The 20,731-nt window shown below is 41.8% G+C and overlaps 1 protein-coding gene across 4 annotated transcripts in view; it reads right to left on the reverse strand.

Moving 5' to 3' along the window:
- Positions 1-20,731, reverse strand: part of XPO6 (exportin 6) — a 105,536-nt gene that overhangs the window by 54,992 nt on the left and 29,813 nt on the right. For all 4 annotated transcript variants that reach the window (XM_065924548.1, XM_065924549.1, XM_065924547.1 and 1 more), the window contains exons 2-6: positions 17,820-17,910; positions 14,683-14,795; positions 13,514-13,711; positions 11,101-11,260; positions 8,979-9,056 (exon numbers count right to left, since the gene is read on the reverse strand). In XM_065924548.1, coding sequence (XP_065780620.1) covers positions 8,979-9,056; positions 11,101-11,260; positions 13,514-13,711; positions 14,683-14,795; positions 17,820-17,910 — 640 coding nt within the window. The remainder of the gene's footprint in view (positions 1-8,978; positions 9,057-11,100; positions 11,261-13,513; positions 13,712-14,682; positions 14,796-17,819; positions 17,911-20,731) is intronic.

The raw sequence follows: 20,731 nt of genomic DNA on the forward strand, positions 1-20,731 counted from the left end.
TCAAAACTATTTTTAAAAGAATTCCATTTTCCCCTCTCACTTTTATTATCTCTCAAATGTAAAACAGAACTCTCCAGAGGCTACATTCCACAAGCAAGAAAAAGCAAAAGTTATCTATCATTTAGCTACATGTTAAAGAGATTTACAAACTATAAAATAACGCCACTCTAAGTAAAAATTTCTGATTGCTTTGGAAAGTTATTTTTTCATTAAGATGTATTATTTGTTTATATGTGTCAAGTTCAATATAGTTACTTTTAAAAGAATTAATATGTAAATCGACTACACTCCAATAAAGAAAGAATGCAGGGGACATGGGTTCAAGCCCTGGTCAGGAAACTAAAATACCCCATGCCTCAGGGCAACTAAGCCCACGTAACCACAAAGAACCCGAGGGGCACAGCTGCTGAGCCCACGAACTCTAGAGCCCACGCTCCACAATCAGAGAAGCCCTTGGGCCACAACAAAAAAAGCTCACGCATGGCAAGCAGAGACTCTGCTCCCGCTCACCGCAACCAGAGACCCAAGCTCCCGCTCACCGCAACCAGAGAAAGCCTGTGCGCCACAATGGAGAGCCATCATAAAATCTTACAATGTTCTGAAATGTGCACCAATATAACAGTAGTACTATTACAACAATACACTGTAAAAGCAAGATGAATTTATATATAAGGAGAAATAAAATGACACCTCCCAAAAAAGGATTAATAAATATTTCTAAATTTTCTCGGTTTCAATATCAATAGATAAAACTCATAAAGCTCTTTGAGGACCTCAATAATCCTTAAGAGTACAGAAGCTGAGGGTGGGTCAAACAGGCTGAGAGTGGTAAAAAGGTACAAACTTTCAGCTGTAAGATAAATAAGCCCTGGGGAGGGGATATGATGTACAGTATGGTGACTATCGTTTATAATACTGTATTCTATATTTGAATGTTGCTGAGAGTATAAAGTAAGTTTTCACCCCAAGAAAAGTATTTGTAACTATGTGTGGTAATGGGTGTTAATAGATTTATTGTTGACAGAACAGAATGTGGTGATCATTCTGCAAAGTATATATAAACCATTAAGTTATGCACCTGAAACTAACACTGTTCCATGTCAGTTATATTAAATACCTCAATTTGAAAAACAGAGAAAGAATAAACAGGCCCGAGGACCAAAAATTTGAAACTACTGGGCTAGTCAAGGTGAGGTCTGTGGACCTGCACAATCAACATAACCTGGGAGCTGGTCAGAGATACCAATGATCAGGTGCCACCCACTCCCACTGAAGTAGAACCTAGGGGGGTGAGGAAGCTGTGCTTGTACCAGCTCTCCAGGTGATTCTTAAGCTTGCTTACTAGTTTTGAGGAGCACAGAACTAAACACTAAAGGAAATCACACAAAATGAAATTGGGGGTGGGGAGATGGCTATGATATTAGAGAAGACAAAAAAAAAAAGACAAGCATTCAGTAACTATAACAAGAAGAAGTCTTTTCTGAAATAAAGATGAGACTATATAAAATAAAAGGGCTTATTCTACCCCAGGGGAAAAAAAAAAATAAGGAGTAATCAACACAAAAACTTTGGGAATAAAGAAGGAATGAAGGCAGTAAAAGCACATATACAAAGAAGAAAACCCTGAATTCAGACTTCACAGTAACATTCAAAGCCAAAAAACAGTGGTGCACTGTCACAAGTTCTAGAGCAAAGAATGACTTAAGCCCAAAGATCTCCTTTGAGTATAAAGAAAGGTGACATTTCTTCAAACATGCAAAAATTCAAATAATATATTGCCCACAAATTCTTAGGAAGGATAATGAACAAAGAGACCATGTAACTAAAGAGATAAATAAAAATGAAGAATTACAGAATGGAGAAGCTGTGGCAAAGGGTCTAATGCAAGTACTGAATTAAATACAGAATCAAGACTAAACAAATGGAAGAATTATAGAAGGCTGTGCTAGTTAACTTTCTCATCTTTCACAAGCATTAAGCCTCAAAATATATGGACTAAAATTAAAACATGTAGTCAGAAATTTGTTTTCATAATCTTTTTTTTCTTATCCTTGGAGGTATCTTTTACAAACTAATATTACTTGTGGAAAAAGTATCTCATGGTCAGCAATTACTTCCATTTAGTACTTTCTGTTAAATTCAAGTAAAACTAAAATAGTCTTTATCAAAAAAATAAAAATAGGACTTCCCTGGTGGCCCAGTGGTTGGGTATCCAGCTGCCAATCCAAGGGACAAGGGTTCGATCCCTGGTCCAGGAAGATTTCACATGCTGCAGAGTAACTAAGTACGTGAGCCCCAACTTCTGAAGCTTGTGCGCCCTGGAGCCCGTGCTCCGCAACAAGAGAAGCCATGAGAATGAGAAACCCGAGCATCACAACGAGACAAAGTTCAAGCATAACAATGAAGACCCAGCAATCAAAAAATAAAAAATAACTTTTCTTTAAAAAATAAAAATATGTGTTATGATGCCATTTTGTCCTTTTATTCAGCTTACTCTACACCTTTATATCTATGCAGAATGAGGGGTCTGGAATGATGCTATTTCTGGAAGGTGGAATACTGGATAAATTTTTACATTTTAAATTTTTTTTTTTTTTTTTTACCTTAGCAGCAGTTTTCATATTTGGGGTTTTAAAAGTCTTTACACTCTTAAAAATCATTGAAGAAAAATAAAATCATTGAAGACACCAAAAACACATTTATATTGGTTATATCTATTGATATTTGTCATTAGAAATTAAAACTGGAAAATTTTCAAATATTTAATTCATTTAGTAATAATTAAGCTGATTTACCTGTTATCATAAATGCCATTTTTAAATGAAAAAGATTATATTTTGCCCTATAAATCGTTAATGTGAAGAATAGCACTGTTACTACATTTTTGGAAATCTCTTTACTGTGTGGCTTAAAAGAAGATGGGGCTTCCCTGGTGACTCAGATAGTAAAGAGTTTGCCTGCAATAAAGGAAATACAAGTTTGACCCTGGGTCGGGAAGATCCCCTGGAGAAGGCAATGGCTACCCATCCCATGGACAGAGGAACCTGGCAGGCTACAGTCCATGGGGTCGCAAGGAGTCAGACACGACTGGGTGACTAACACACTTTTGAAAGAAGACAGCTAGATTCTCTCATCTGCTTCTGTACTTAATCTGTTATACTATGTTGTTTACTGACATATATGAAGAGAACCCAGCTTTACAGATAATAAAACTGAAAGAGAATGAAGTATTTTAGTGGCCTTTTCAGATAATGGCAGCTATTCTAATAATAAAATTTGAAAAGTACCAATTTCTTAAAGGTTAACTGCAATGTAGGATCTGAATGAACTTGTTTTTCAGTATACTCATGAGAGTGAGAATAAAAACGACAAACCGTGTCTTAGCAATTTTTATGAACACATGGTTGAACATTGGGACCCTGAGAGGGTTTTGGGGTGACTTTCAGGGGTCCCCAGACCTACTGAGACCTGCCACCTTATATTAATGTTGGATTAATATGAACAAAGTGGTTAACCTTTCTCAGCCTCAATCTCCTCAGCCATTAAAATGAGGCTTCTGTGATTTATTAACAAGGACTTTCATTTCCGTTGTTAATACCTGATTAGACAGTTGCCCCTTGGCGTCTATCCTGAAAGGTGTTTGCTGCTTTCTGTTCTGAAAGAGCTGCATCCGATACCAGATGAGACTCATCATGATCTCAGCTACCCAAGCTGACAATCAGAAGACCTGGTTTCACAGAATAATGCAGAAGGATGTTCAACAAGAATCAGCAAACGTTTCAGTTTGTTACTGGATTAATTAATTTTGACTGCTGTGGTGGCTATCCACCTGAGTCACACAACCGACTCTCTATCAATGACTATTTCTGGTATTGCTTCTTTCATCATGAAACATGGAACATGGGTCATGGAATAGCCCTTTATAAAACATGCCAAAGTCAGAGGAAATCAAAACTCTTAAAATTATCAGGGCATTTATCAATCAGGATCAAACTGAGGCTTTAGCAATGGAGGAACCAATCAACACCACCTCAGTATGATCTTATATTAAACCCAGACATTTTTGGGCCCCTGGGCCTTTTTTAAAACCTCTTGAACCTTCTGGAAAAGAAATAAATTCTGGCCTTCAAAACAAAAAAGGGGCCCCTATTCTTCAGCTCAGAATTTTTCCAAAATGGAATTCCACAAGGATATTAGAATAACTAAAACACCGATAAATTAGGCATTTCCCCCATGTTCCTCAGCTAGTCAGAGGCAGAGTTGAAACTAAAACCCAGGTCTAGCTAAAACTAAGGCTTTGGGTCCTAGTATACCCAAAGCCTATGCTCCTTCCCAGAAGCCAAGTCAGGAAAGATGATGCAGCCAGGAAAAATGAAGAGTCAAGAAACTAATGTTCAAATATAGAAAAGTATGAAGATCTAAAGTCATATGTAAAATAGTGTGTGTCCACCATGACTGAAACTATAAAAAAGATATCAGTACAAGAACAAAGACTGAACAAGATTACACAAAAGTAAATACAACCTACTGATAATGATGTAGGATGATCTCTGATTTTTCTCCCCCCTCAAAACAAGTATCTTTTAATGTTGTTTCTCGATAAAAACAGTTTACTCAACTCTCAATCTTCAGGGGAATTTTAGTAAATCAAAGAAGAGTTTTTAACAAAACTATTACTTGAATCCCAGTAAAAGAGTCACCACAGAACAGATACTCTGCTTCATGCCACAGCATTTCCAAAGCAAAGCTAAGAGCTTTAACAAGTTACTTCCTTGATTATACAAAAACCTGTCAGTGACCTCATCGCCCCCGAAATGGGCCAGGCCCCGGCAGCAACAGGCACCCAGGCCCAAAGTAGTATGTGAGCTACTCTGGGACATTTTCTAACTTGGGAGTACCTCAGACATGGTTGGAACACTTGTAAATGGGCTTTTATGAAAAGATCTCCTTGGCTTCTTCATTTTCTTCCTTACTGAAACTCCACATGTTTTCTCCGTTCTACCTTTACTAGGTGTTTCTCAGCCTCAGCACTACTCACATCTGAGGTTGGCTAATTCTTTATTGTTCTATGTATTGTAGGATATTTACCAGCATCCCTGGCCTCCACTCACCAGATGCCAGTAATGCTCTTTTTCTTTAAAAAAAAAGAAAAAGAAAAATTTCATCACAATGCCAAATATCCCCTGCAGGGCAAAACCACCCCAACTGAGAACCTCTGATCTAACTATAGCCTCAGTCCAGTAAAATGGAGAGGCTAACTCTTTTCAAGGAACCCTTGGGAGGAGGAAACAAGATCACAAGAGTTGTGATAACAAGTCCCATTTTTTCTACAGGTGAGAAGATATGCAAGTGCATGAACCTGTGCAACTTATAAAGAGTTTGGGGAAAAAAACCAGGAAGGTGTAAACTGGTCACAATCAACTCAGGCTAAGACACCTTTACCTAAAAACTTTCCATTGACAGTATATGTTCAGGTCTATATTTAACACTGGGCTTCCCAGGTGGCTCCAGTGGTAAAGAACACGTCCGCCACTGCAGAAGACAAAAGCGATCTGGCTTCAATCCCTGCGACAGGAAGTTCCCCTGGAGGAGGGCATGGCAACCCAGTCCATTATTCTTGCCTGGAGAATCCCCATGGTCAGAGGAGCCTGGCGGGCTATAGTCCGTAGGGTTGTACAGAGTCAAGACATGACTGAAGCAACTTAGTCATGACTGAACACACGTATTTAAAACTAAACACCACGTGGGCAAGGACAATCTGGCCCCTTAATTTTTACTACAGAACAATCAAAGCTGGTTCAGAACCACAGTATTTATGTAATTCCATTTTAGCCACTTTCCTCCCCACTCCCACCCTCCCATTTTCCAAGCAAAAAGCAGCAAGGACAAAAGGAGAGTAACTACGGAAGAGGGCTGAGGCTGCACAAGTGCAGAAGGAAGCTGAACCGCAGCACGCAGACAGGGCACATCCACCTCCCCTCCCTAATTCCCCAGAGCAGAGCTGCTCTTCTACGAGGACACCCAAGGGCAGAGAAGGTAAACTGAGTAAGCGTCAGAGTCAGGACTCCACCAGGGAGGCAGGAAGCGGGCAGAAGTGCTGAGAGTGACTGAGACAGCAAACTCAGGAGACAGTGCGCCTCAACTTGGAATGATGGTTTGCGTCATTGCAACCCTCCACTGGTGATGTGACCTCTAGCAAGTTACCCACCCACCACCACCATAAACCCCAGTTTCCTTTTTAGTAAATGAGATAAAAAACCACCATCAACTTCACAGAATTATGGCCTGGTGAGGTGAGTTTAGGAGATGAGTCAGCAATTTGGGGGAACTATTCAGAGAAATTAACTACATATACTCCTCAAAACTTTTTCTACCTCCAGACTGTTAAGAGTAGTTGTTGCAGGGACTAGTCCCTGGGTTTTATTCTTTCAAAATGATCAGACAGAAAATGATATTACAAGAAAGTATACGAAAAAAAAGACCAAGTCTGATGGGCAGTTGGGCAGGGCAGTGAGAGTCTGGCAGGAACTGCTCACAGTGTGTTTAGGAATTATCTGGTCTACTCGCTGGGTCCCACAGTTTCTCAGAAGGAATTTCCTCAATAAAACTGAACTGATAGTCAAAAGAGCTAAAGAATTTTCTAGAAGTTTTACAACTTAACTGGGTGTCTTAAGGGCACAAAGACAATTGAGCAAAACAGAAGTTGATTAAATCATCAGCATTGCCCAAATAGTGAAGCAAGACCTAATGACTTCACCTGCAACTGTCATAAAGAGAAAAAGAGTTAACAAGTGAACATGTAATTCTGTTTTTTTCCCTTGAAGAGGAAGCGTGCCAGCTTAAAAGTTTACTTAACTCCACTAGCCTCAACTATTTTGCTTTGTCTCAAATACTAAAATGCAAGACTTTAAAAATTGTAATAGTGCCTAAGAGGCAACTCTCAAAAAGTATGCATCATATTTTAAGGTTTTATTTATACGGAAACGTTAACTGAGTTTTTATTTCACCTAACCTCATAAACAAAACCTAGACAAGCATTTATTATTTGTATTATCTAATATTCCCCAACCTGACCTGGAAATAAAAGTCTATCAAAGTATAAACTGAGTTAGCTCAGAACACGTACCTGAAAGAAGTCAACTACACGCACAGCTTTGGGGATTGGAAAACAATCTCAGAAAAACAAGTTTAACTAAAGAAAACTGCTGCTGTTCACTTAACCATGACACTAAGCTAGTATTCAACCACCTAAAGAATTGACTTTAGCAAATTACTATTGAAATGAGTTGTTTGGTTTTTTTTTGCCGCACCTCGAGGCTATGGGATCTTAGTTCCCGAAGCAGGGGTTGAATCTGGGTCCTCTGCAGTGAGAGTACAGAGTCCTAACCACTGGACTGCCAGGGAATTCCCAAAAGGTCAAATTTTAAGATCAACCAAATTGCAAGAGATTTCAAGGTATGTATTCATAAAATCAAATCTCTCCATCTTTGCAATTTCTTTAATCATTTAATATTTCAAAATATAAATCTGCTAAGTCACCTCAGATATCCACTTTGCACTTGATCTTAGCCAAAAGGCCGAGAAGCGATAGATATCCACTTGAAAATGAAGATTTGCCACCAAATAAAAATAAAATTCAGGGACTTCCCTGGTGGTCCAGTGGTTAAGAATCCACCTCGCAATGCAGGGGACATGGGTTCAATCCCCTCTCAGGGAACAAAGATTCCACATACCGCTATGCGTCAACTACTAAGCCAGCATGCCTCAACGAAAGGTCCCGCATGATACAACTAAGACCTGACTCAGCCAAATAAATAAATAAATATTTTAAAAAAAATAAAATAAAATAAAATTCAATTTCTTGTAGGCTTCTAGTATCTTTAGAACTCTGTAACAGTTTTTATCTAAAAAGTATGACAAAAGACTCTTAACAGTTTTTAATCCAGGTATGATAAATAGAAGTGGAATAAATTAGTAAACTGTGAGTAGTCCTCAGAACTTCAATTACATTTTCAATTCAACCTCAATATATTTTCAGTTGTACAGTAACTGCAAGAATTTCTACTTCCACATACTAACAACAGGCTACATGAAATCGCTGGAACTCAGAGCTGTTCAATTACAACAGCCTATTTCCTTGAGGTAGAAGAGAAAGATGAGGAAACATTTCTCATTAGCCACATCAACCTTTACAGTAGAGGAAGAAGCGTGCTACTTCACAGGATGTACTCTACTTGAAAAGCATTTGTGATCACTTGGTACAAACAGAAGCCGTTTTGAAACTAAAAGTTCCTGCTCAGACACAATTTTCTCTTTCCATCCATCCTTGAAAGAAGCCATTTTTAGGTGAACTGCACTCTGACTTTTGAAACAGATATTAATACTGGGAACAATACTAAGCCACCAGTAAACTATTTAATGGGCACTGTAAATATGTCCCCACTTTATTAAATAAATCTGAAGTAAGGTTTGCTGATCTCTGCACACTGGTCCCCAATCCATCCAGACCAACATGACTTTTCCCTGAGTCCATGGAGAAGAAAACACTTTACAGGCTCACGTCAGCTCCTTCAGGCTGCCACCCACTTCCTATGACCTGACACATGCAGACCTGCAAAGCAGACCTGTCACGCCCACAGGTTCATACCAACCTCAGCAGGAACAACACAGACAAGAAATTTAAGAAAAAGGAAAAAAAAAAAAAAAAAGCCAGGAGGGACGGCAGTCATAAGCTGAAGGTCCCATCTCCCTGATAGGCAAGGAAAAACAAACTATGTTGTTCAGAATATTATATTAGAAAGTACTTATAAGGAACTAAGAAGTAAGAAAGACAGCTACTCAGAAGACAAGGGCAGAGAGGCCAAAAATAGATTAAGGAAGAATCTGCATCTGTATATGGCACAGATAAGCATTTGCCACCCTGCTGAGACCCCCGAATGCAGTTAAAAACAGGAACATGTGTGTGCTGCAGACCATACCGCTTTCTCCTGAGGTCGGGGATGGTGGTGGGGTTGCAGCAGTCACGCTGTGTTTGTCCCAGACAGTCTCTAAGATACCTACCAAGAAAGGAGAAACTGAGTTGAACAGAGAAATAAAACCCAATATGTAAAAAAGTCAGATTTAGAAAAACGATGTATTGATATCTTTGATCCAACATCAGTATTTAAAAATCTCTCTCTCTCTCTCTAACTGCTTTTTCTGAACAACACCACTTGGATACTCCAAACTCAATGTATTTTCTCCCACAAAGCTGCCACTAATCTTCTCATGTTCCTCATCATGTACCATCCCACGCAATCTCGGCATGGGCCTTTGCTCTCCAAATCTGGCTTCACCACCACCCCACGCACAGGCTTCATCACGCTGCACTGTTAGCTGTTCCCTCCTCAAGTGACCTCCTTCTCAACCTCTGACCTGCTCTCCTCCTTCCAATCCAACCTGACCTTTCACCAGACTAACTGCGACCTGTCTGTCAGAATTTCACTCAGTTGTCACCTCTCCCAGGAAGCCTTCCCTGCTCAGTTTTGCCTGCACATAAAACACGACTACCATAACTCACTGCATTATCTTTCTCCCCTAGTAGAGTACACATTACAAGAGCGCAGGGACTATGTTTCAGCACTCTTTGTATCTCCTTACAGAACCTGGTACATAACAAGATCATAAAAGCTTTCGAAAATATTTTGTTCTCAAAATATTTAATATTACAACATGGAAAACTTTGAACATATCATGCTAAGTAAAAGAAGCCAGACATAAAAGATCATGTATTCTATGATTCCATTTGCATGAAAAGTCTAAATAGGAAAATCCATTGAGAGGTAGCAGGGTTGGGGGTGACGAAAATGTTCTAGACAGTGTGCTAGCAGCGCAGCCTTGTGGTTCTTAAAAAGCACTGAGTTGTCTTTACACTTTAAAATGGTAGATTTTATGATACATGAATTACATCTTGATTCAAAAAATGTTAATGCCCACACAAGTAAGACACATGGACCCTAACTTTAGAAATTTAACATCTAATTGTAGGTGTCAATAAATATGCTTCAAATGAATAAATGCTCTGAGGTCTGGGTTTCCTCCTAGAGATTTGGGGAAGGATGAGGGGGCAGGGGGGGGGTGCAAGTGACAAGTTTACTTTTTAATCAAGCACTCTGACAACCACTTTCAAGTGCCCACCACATGCTAAGCACTTCTGTTAACACATGCCAAAAAAAAAAGTTCCTAGACATCCAAGAAGCATCCTGGGTCAAAAAGCTGGATACACCCTTCCCTTCCCTACACTGTTTCCTCAGCAGCATGGCCTGGCCTCACCACCTGGCAGAGCCCAAAGCCTCAGGCGTCTCAGAACCCGAAGCTCCACCAGGAGCTCAGCAGGTACAGCCATCACCCTGCTGCCCTCAAGACGCAGGGGCGCCGCTCTCCTCCTATCATCCTCTCTCATTCTGCAGTCTGCTTTCTGCTTGCTGTTACTCTTTGCTCCTCATCACGAGGCTCTAGTACAACAGCCCAGATGACAAAACAAACGCTATATAGGGCTCCAACTCCACACCTGGGCTCACTTCCCTGCTCAGTATTAGAAACGTTCACATCATCCTCCTCCAACTTCTTGTGATTTAAATTCAAATTGTCTTAAATAAAGTGCCTGCCACCTGCCTTACTTAGAATGCAGTCATCAGTATTTCAATCACCTTCCCATGACTCGGTCTATATCTCACTAATCATAGCTATGCTGCTGCTGCTAAGCCGCTTCAGTCGTGTCCGACTCTGTGCGACCCCACAGACGGCAGCCCACCAGGCTCCCCGGTCCCTGGGATTCTCCAGGCAAGAACACTGGAGTGGGTTGCCATTTTCTTCTCCAAATCATAGCTATAGGCAGGTTCAAATAAGGGGAGACTTGAAAAGGAAAATAAATTACAAACATTTTTTTAGTTCCTCCCATGTGCCAGACACTGGGCTGGGTGCTGGGACTACGGCATCACATTCTTTCTGTTTTCACGCTCCGTCTCAGTAACAGCTAAAGTTCAACAACTCTGAGCTCCAGGGCTGCGCTCAGGCGTCTGCAGGCAGAACGCTGCCTCCTGGCGCCACCCAACCACTCACCTGTCAGCAGCCCAAGCACCGTCTGCACCTGGTCCAGCAGTAGCTTCCGCAGCTCTTCCTTCCGAGCAACACTGAGGTCCTCACGGGGACAAGCCAACTCTTCCGAAGTTGTCTTCAACATGATCAGCCCAAGGGGAGTTGTCACGGGGGACTGGATCAACTGCCAGGAAAAAGTCAGTTCTGAGCAGAGTGTCTGGCTAATTAAGGCACAAAGAAGGCTGACTAATGGTAAACCGGCGAAGTACAATCGTTCCTCGGTATCCACAGGGGGCTGGTTTCAGGACCCCTGTGGATACGAAGCCCAAAAAAAACCACCTTTCAGATGGTTTAATCAGAAGATCATATAATGGTGAAGTTGATTCCAGAACCAGTTTGATCTTGTTTACTCATACCTGCAGAAAAGATTTACTTTATCATCATTATCAGAAATGTCAGCAATGAAAAAAAAAAAAAAAGAAATGTCAGCAATGGAGCACCAGTGGTTCTTGACATGGCTTTCATACCACTAACTGGTTGTCATGCAAGGATAAGCAGAGAATAAGACAACTGGAAAGAATTTTAAAGATCACTTAGTCCAATCCTCACATCTTACAAGGAAAGAAATGGAGGCTCACAGAAGTGGCAGGAGTTGCTAAAGTCAAGGTGATTTGGGACAAAAATCACCATCTCCTGGTTCAGTGTCTCTTCCACAAAGGGATGTTTCAAAGTCATGAGGACTGCAAGAGGTGAAAGGAGTCATTTATGAAGGGTGTGAAGAGGGAGGTGGCGGGGAAGAGAGAAAGATAGCTACCCTTTTGGAATCTCTATGAGCACCTGACCTAAAAGTGCTCTTCCAAATTCTCATTTATTGTCATCAATTAAATCTCATGGGCAGACAAGAAATGCCTGTTCTTCATCGAAGGAAATGATCCTGCAGGCACTGCCTCACGCCAGGGGTCACCCTCATTGCTGCTGACAGGCCTCGGCTCTCTGTCTGCCTCACGTTCCACTGCTGCTTCACGCAGGACACACCATGACCAACCCACCAAGGGATCCACTCAGACGCCCACCTTCCCGGTCCTTTCCATCTCCGTGGACTTCCTGGCTCCCTCTTAGAGAACATGGAGGGCAACCACAAGTCCGTTCCAACTTGGAGAGAAGGCAAGTGTGTCAGAGAGCCAGCAAGCCTCTCGCCTCCTAACCCCCAACTCCAGGTTCCTGCCTCCTGCCCTCCTCAGCTCCTCTGCGCGGTTATTCCCTCTGCCTACAACACTGTTCCTATTCCCTGGACGCCTACGTAGATCCCTCCATCACCTCCACTCAGGTTTCTGCTCAGATGTCTGCTTCACAGAAAAGGCTTTCAGGATCATCCCCTCTAAATAATACCCCTGATATTTCCTCCTCCTCACCCAAGATTTAGTTTTCGCACAATACTTCTACTAACTACCTGAAGAAGTTATTTGCTTATTGCTTACTGACACCTCCCCCATGGGATTATAAACTCCATGAACGTGATTTGTTCACTACTATATCCCCCCACGTGCTTAGTTATCAGTATTGATACATGGCTGGTATTCAACAAATAGTTTACTAAATGCATGCATCTGGACGTTCCTAGTGATCCAGTGGTTAAAAATCTGCCTGCCAATGCAGGGAACACAGGTTTGATTCCTGTTTCAGGAAGACTCCCACATGCTGTGCGGCAACTAAGCCCGTGTGCCACAACTACTGAAGCCCAAACACCTTAGGGCCCGTGCTCAGTAATAAGAGAAGCCACTGCAATGAGAAGCCCACCCATCGTCAACTAGAGAGTAAGCCCCACTCACTGCAACCAGAGAAAGCTTACATGCAGCAACAAACTTTCCTTTCCCAAACTTTTCCTCAGTCCTCAAGAAAGGACTATGAATTAAACACCGATGCCCCCTGTGAGAGCAAGGCCCTTCCTGCCCTGGGCCTGCCCATCAGCCCAGCCTCTCACTCTACCACTTCACACCTCGCATCACCAGCAACACTGGAAACTCAACACTCAGTTCCATGAGGCTAAATGCCATGTCACCACCACACTCTGCATACTTCTGCAGTCGTTACATACTGTGGGGTAATTATTACTGCACAGCAATCTTCCCACTAAACTATAACTTCATCCTGGCACCCAACACCTGGCGCGGCACCTAACAGGGCTTCCAATATTTGCTGGACAAAATTTCACAAGAGGTTAACACAGCAATTGGGGCTCCCTATTCCCCACCTTCCCAACTGCACCAACATACAATCCATCTGGAGAACAAAGCTTAAGTGAATGAGCTAATCAACCCCACAGAGCCCTCACCACTGCAGGTCTAAAAAAGTCTTAAAATGCCTCTTCCAGACAGAAAAGAATCACTCCTACAAACAAATTATTTGCAAGATCAGGTTTCTCTAAGTATCTCCTTACCTGTAAAATATTAGTAAAAAAGTCATGGTAGAACATGGGCCAATCTTGACGGCCAATGTCAACAATCACTTTGCAGAGCTTGTTCCGGATGAAGTAAGGTAAGGTTTTGTGGTGAGCCAAGAGGAGTTTGGGCAGGCAGCTACGGATTTCCATCTTATCCTGAGATGGGACCCCAAGCCACATTTTATTGATCAGATTCTGAAAAACAAGCACACGTCTTTTAAGTTAACAACCTACTGGTGGCTAAGTGGTAAAGAATCCACCTGCCAATGCAGGAGACGCAAGTTCAGTCCCTGGGTTGGGAAGATCCCCTGCAGACAGAAATGGCAACCTACTCGACTATTCTTGCCTGGGAAATCCCACGGAAAGAGGAGCCTGACAGGCTACACTCCATGGGGTCTCAAGAGTCGGACACGACTTAGCGACTAAACCACCACCACCTAACACAAAACAAACTGGCTTTCATCCAACAGCAGCTATCTCCTTCAAACAAGAAACTCTGCTTTTAAACAAAGGCTTGGAGCAATCTAGCAATGAGAATAATAAAATATTCAAATTCTATTATACAACAACTTCATTTCTGGGAAAACTGGCAACATAATCTAATGGAAACAAAAAAGGGCAGGTACAAAACCTTTCTATTACACTATTGTCTCCATTAAAAATAAAGACAGAAACAACTTTAATGTAGAGGTAGGAGAGCAGTTTGGTGAGTAAAGGTACAATCACTTAAAGGAATATTATAAAAAAGTAAGCGTAGGAAGGGAGGGACCAAATGCAACATGGCATGAGCAATGTGATTTTATAATTAATTTTTTTATATAATTACATTTTTTAAAAAAAGTATGCACTGGAAGACAATGATTGGAAGAGGGTTGACTAAAATGAAGATTTCTGTGGTTGGGACGATGGTATAATGGACAATAGCCTTCCTTCCAAACTGCTTTTCATTATCTCTTTTAAATAATAACAGGGAAGAGAAGACCTCCCAGCCTTACCCCATCTCACCTTTTGGTGTCAAGGAGAGAGAATCCTGACAAAGGCAGCACATGGGAAGGAGCCCGTGTGCTTCATGTACACATCCAAAGTGAAGTCCAGGGCCAAGGACAAGGCAGTGTGACTACAATGTAAATACTCCTCAGAATAGTATAGAAGTATCGACAACTTACCTCAAAAACCGTTAAACTGTACATCATTACATAGTCATTCCTAGTGCTGGAGAGAAAATACAGGCAGAATCTCCAGGCTCCTATTTGCTGAGCAAAGTTATTAAGAAGTTCCTCTGGAAAAGTTAAAGAGCAACAAAAAAACTATGAAAATACATGAAATTAATACAAGACTGGGCTGTCATATTATGTTTTTAAATGCCTCTCTCCACACAACGCAATGACACCCCCCCCAAAAAAAAAAAAAAAAAAAAAACCTACAATATCCAGCTGACTCTTCAAGATAGAAAGGACAAAGCATACAATATTTTTCTGACCCTAAGGTGACCATGAGCACTGAGTCTAAAATACCAATAAATAACCTAGCTATGGATACTTTCTTAGGCAGAGAAACTTTCACTGTTGAAGTGCTTAACCTAATGAGTGGACAGACAGCTGTAAGAATATCATTTTTACCTTATAAATGATGGCTGACTGGTAACTTACTTCCTCTGGGGTACAGCTATACACACATGTATCTAGATAGATAGACAGACAGAAAGATAGATAGATAGACAAGATAGATATAGCCACACCACTCACTCAACACTATTCTTACATACAATCACACACACAATGACAGCTAGAAAAGTAGGAAAAGAAAAATTAAGACTAACCTTATAAATACAGGATTGGAAAAAATGCAAGAGAATTCAAGATGGCTAACTCCCCTCATGTGAGTTGGTTTTATTTTAAAATACGACCAAAAAGTCAGTAAATAAAGAGTAGCAACCATGGGAGTTTCCAGGAACCCTGTCTACCTCAAATCACTTGGAAATGGTTTTCCTCCTCCTGAGGCTGCTGGACAGACAGCAGCATTAAGACTCTATCACCGTGCTTCCAGACATGCTGCCCCTAAGTCATATTTTATGCTGCATGGGTTATAAAACAAAACACAAGGTGGGTAACAATACAAAGGCAATGACCCTGAGAGATTCTCAAAAGCCCTGGAAAAGCAGCAAGCAGAGCAGCCCATCCTAATCCTACGGTCACTGGGTCAGTGCCCCACCACTCAGGCTAAATGCACCAGGGCAGTCTCATTACAAACCCCAGAGAAGCACGCTGATGGTGCCTTCTTACAATAATCAGGCAGACCTTCCATGTACCCCAAAGGTGAAGTCCAACCAGAGACAATGACATCTGACTGGGAATGAGGAGCTCTGGCGTCTGTTCTAGACTCTGTCACTAACTCGCTGAGTCTGAGCCCAAGCAAATCCCTGCTCCTCTTTGATGCTTCAGCCTTCTCCACTTTTAAAAATGACCAATCTGTCTCCAGAGGCTCCCTGCTATCAGCTCTGTCTCTAGAGCACTAATAACACATTTCTGGTGGAGGGTGGATGGGACCCCTATAATAAAAGGTCTCCCTCCTTTCCCCTACCTAGCGTGGAGAGACAGTAATTTATTCTAAGACATCAAAAAAGAAGCAAGAAGTGGTTCCAGCCCACACACTCAAATAAAGCTACGGAGACTAGGTACAAAGAGAACTGAACTAAGGCACGCCTGTTACCGAGCCCCCGGATTCCCCTTAGCCAGCATTTAAATTAGACATTTGTAGCATCTGATTATTTAAAACTACTTTAAAATCAGATTAGAATACAAACATGCTAAAATGATACCACTTTTAATGCATGAACACTGAAGATGAATAACATTTGCACTGCAAACTGAAATTTAAGAGAAAAACAAAAGCATGTCCATTATAAGCTAAAAACGGGACTACAGAGAAATCTGTGTTGGAATATAAAACAGACTGATTTAAGGGAAAGATCCCTCACCTCCTTTCGTAAAAATCACCAGTGATGTTTTTACTGTAAGGTACTCTGGTAGCATGAAACTAATAAGGGGCTCACTATGGGAGCAGTAGTCGCATCAACACAACGGAGTAGTAAGGGAACCTGGGGAAGCAAGCAAAGGGGGTCTTCTGAGCCAGACGCCTGGTCATCCACTGGGCCCAGCTCTGTCAGTATCCCTCACTGATAAATGCTCTGGTTCCCTATAGCACACTCCCTTAGAAAAGAAAGGCATATACAGGGGAGGTCCAAAAGAGACCACCACGTCTAAAGTTAAAAGCGATAAGAAGGTGCATCCTCCAGGAGCTGACGTGATGTTCAAAGGATACTGCAGCCAAAGTTTTACTGACTGGCCACCTGAAAATCCAAACCCTAATCAAGTTTTGGACCGAAGGCAGAAATCAGCCATACCACTTAGCTGGCTAACATAATTTAGAGAAGCCACATGGGCCAGAGAAATGGCTCTGCAGAGTCCTGCAGACACAGAAAAATGCCTCCAAGGAAGTGAAAGCAATGAAGGTCAGTGCAGAACAGCGAGACATGCAGGGGCAAGCCTGCTGGTTTGGATCAGGAAAAACAGTTTTCATCTTCAAGTTCAGGGGTTAAGTGAAGACCTGGAGAGACAGAGAGAAAGACTACTCTAGGACCAAAGGACAGCCTGTCTCTGAAGCAGAGATCTCACACTGGAATACCCTTCTAATGCACAGCATGCTCTAAAGAACACCGTGCATGCAGATGAATATAAAATTCAGAAAGAGGTTCTAGAAGGTGCTGAGATTCCCAGAAGACCTGAAGTTATCATACCTACATCTCTCAGTTGTTTGAAGCTTCTATTCAACAAAAGTTGTAGAAGGAGAGGGATAACAGTGGCAATAAAGAAAAAGCAAGAACTGGAGGTAAATACCCATTAAAAGGATCTCTGGGTACTAGATAAGATTTCAGCTAGACTTCTACACACCAAAAGTAAGATTGTTTTAATGCTTTTTATGAGATTTTCTGTTTAATTCAGTCACAGACTTCTTATAAAAGTTCAACACTGTTGAAATTAAGAGCAACGCAGGGGGAGGGGTTTCCACATACGGCCAAAGGAAAGAAAATCCATCACTCTAGATTAAAGTGGGCTCTGCTGACTACATCCATTGCAGCTAGGTTTGTAGACCCCTCCAGTCACTGACCAGCAGGAATGGGGCAAAAAACAGTCAGAACTCAAGGGGAGACATTCAGGCTTGACCAGTCGAGAGTACCACCTCCTTCCTCCCACTGGGGTCTGTCCGTCATAAATGACTCTTTACAATTTAGGACTTCACTTACCTATCTCACGTTTCCTTTCATTGGTTGTACAGTCATGGAAAAACTCTGTCATCAGATTTTCCAATGCCCTGAGAGAGGCTTCTTCAGATGCCTAACAAAGGAATTTGAAAAAAAAATCAGCAACTGTATTTTCAGTTCTACTGCTCCTCAGTTCCTTCCAGGTCACATTCAACAGTCATAGTAATTTACTTCCTCAAAACATCTTGGTTCAACATTCTTCAAATGCATGATATAAGCCAGAAAAATTGCAGGGAATTTCCAACTTGGCTCAGTGCCCAAAACTTTAGAATACTGTATATATTCATGCTACTGTGCAATTAATTTTCAATTATTTATGCTAAGGAAAAAGGGAGCAATAATTTAAAATTTAATTCTGGAAACAGACTAAAAGCAAATTAACAGTCCCTGATTTATTTTAGACTGAATAGGTAGAGTGAAAAGATTCAAAGAGGTTAGGGTGCTTTACAGACTGTCTGTCAACAATATATTTGCCCCATGTCTGTATAGCGTGCGTTAGTGATAGTCGCTCAGTTGTGTCCAACTCTTTGAGACTCCATGGACTGTAACCCACCAGGTTCCTCTGTCCATGAAATTCTCCAGGCAAGAATACTGGAGTAAGTAGCCATTCCCTTCTCCAGAGGATGTTCCTCACCCAGGGCTCAAACCCAGGTCTCCTGCATTACAGGTGGATTCTTTACCATATTATGAGCCACGAGAGACTACTGGCCATATTCTGACTCAGAACAACTGTAGTCAAACTGCTGCATGGATTTCTGGGGCTTTTGGAAGGGACTTCAGGAGCCAAACATTCCCTCAACTCTCAATCTCACATGAGCAGCCAACAGAGATTACGGTGCAGCTAAGAGCCCCGCAGAGCAAGGACTCCAAGTAAGAACACCCCCCACCAGAGGCCCGCAGACAGCCCTACTCTCAGCCGAACTACTCAGGTGGAGAACGGGAGAGAGGGGCCCGCGGCTCCCCAGGGCTCCTCCTCTCCCTTTTCCAAGCGGAGCCCCAAACCCACTTCCTCTTCTCTTACTGAAGGTGGGAATATCAAACGCAGCACTGAACTTGAGTCAACACTCCTCACCTAACCAGTCTACGATAAGTGAGTGCTGGCAGGCCCTTTGTCAATCTTCACCGGCATTAATCTACCAAGAGATGATCAGGAGACTACAGCAGTTCTGATTTCTTAATTGTCTCTTAATTTCCTCCTTTCCACCCACCTTCCCCATATCCTCTCTACTACCCCCAGAGTGAGAGCTGACCACTAAAACTGCATTTTAAGGGAACTTCCCTGGTGGTCCAGCGGTAAAGAATACACCTTGCAATGCAGGGACACAGGTGTGATCCCTAGTCAGGGAACTAATTCTGCTGCCCGCCCTTGGGTTGCCAGCTACTGAGCCCGTGGGCTCTGGAGTCCTGGTGTCACAACTAGAGAGTCTGTGCGCCACGATGGAAGATCCCGCCTGCCGCAAATAAGACCCATCACAGCCGAATAAACAAACAGACATTTGTTTAAAAAACTGCATTTTAAAACAAGTCCACATTCAAATGTGTCACGTATCAAACTGTAATATTACCAGGGGCCTCTACTTGGTAACTGGCTTTTGAGGAGACTGAGGAACTTTGGCCATTTCTGTGGGTGAACCAGCACTTCTTAGGACTGGTACTAATTACACAGGCTGAATCAGGCTTGCACCAGCCCATCTACATCAACCGGCACATGTAAACACACCGGGCAGCACACAGGGGTCACGTTCAAGCAGTGCCAGGCACAGCTGTCCCTCCCATGCTGTGGTCATGGTGACAGCCATGCAACGGCAGCTGAACTCTGACATGTGGAGTGACAAATTACTGCGCAATAGTCCTAGCACTTGTGAATCTGAAGGAATTTCTTGTCTGAATTTTACGATAAGAATTAGCCCTCTATTCCTTTTTCAAACCAACGTATCAGTTCAACCAAGAAAAATTATTGGATTGCAAGTTGAGCTCCTTAATTCTAAACGACACAATTTTTTAATGCAGAAATAACCAGAATGTGGGACAAAAATAAGACTGCAATCCTTTTGTGTGTGTGTGTGTTGATCAAAACGGCCTCACTGTTCTTACTGATAGATTTTCTAAGTGTTATAAATTCAAATTTCAAAATGAATTTATATAAATAAAAGAATGCTTTGGTCTGCTTCATAGATCAACTTGGTGTACCATTTCATCTGAAAAAATGATTTTCCATTTTTAAAAGTTTGTGAGAAGATTTGAAAGAACCAAAGGAAAATCTGCTGTGTTAAAGTAACTTTTTGGCAAAAAAAAAAAAAAACAACAACAACAACAAACATAAATCGAGACATATTTATTAAACTAAAGCCAGCTATTTAGTGAAAATAAATCAATAGTTTTCTGGAGCCAAAATAAGTTCCTGAACACTAAAGACACATCTTCAAGTCACAACTGCTCCACAAGTGATTCTTTACTTTTTGGCCCAAGCATGCAGCTTGCGGGGTCTTTACCAGGGAAAAAACCTGGGCCCCCTGCCGTGGAAGCGTGGAGTCTTAACCACTGAACCACCAGGGAGTCCCTGACAACTTATTCTTACAGTGAACCACACCAGCGTAGACTAGAAAAAACCTGAACTCATCACATTCAGGCAATCAGCTGTCAAGTTTTATTTCAGATGGGTTCTTGAGGTAGAAGTTCATGAACTTGACAATCACTGGCCATATATCAAAGGCTGCTGAAGCAAGTTTCTGCCTCCACAGAGAATCCAACTCTATCTCCACTCCAGTCCCATCACACTCACCCTCACAGCTCCAACCCAAGAAGCTAACACTCCCACAGAAAGAGGAAAGATGAACACCCACCAAAACCATAGGATGTGCTTCTTATCAAATGATGGTCACTATATGAAAAAG

This window comes from Muntiacus reevesi, chromosome 2, assembly GCF_963930625.1.
Source record: "Muntiacus reevesi chromosome 2, mMunRee1.1, whole genome shotgun sequence".
In the NCBI taxonomy this organism is placed as follows: Eukaryota; Metazoa; Chordata; class Mammalia; order Artiodactyla; family Cervidae; genus Muntiacus; species Muntiacus reevesi.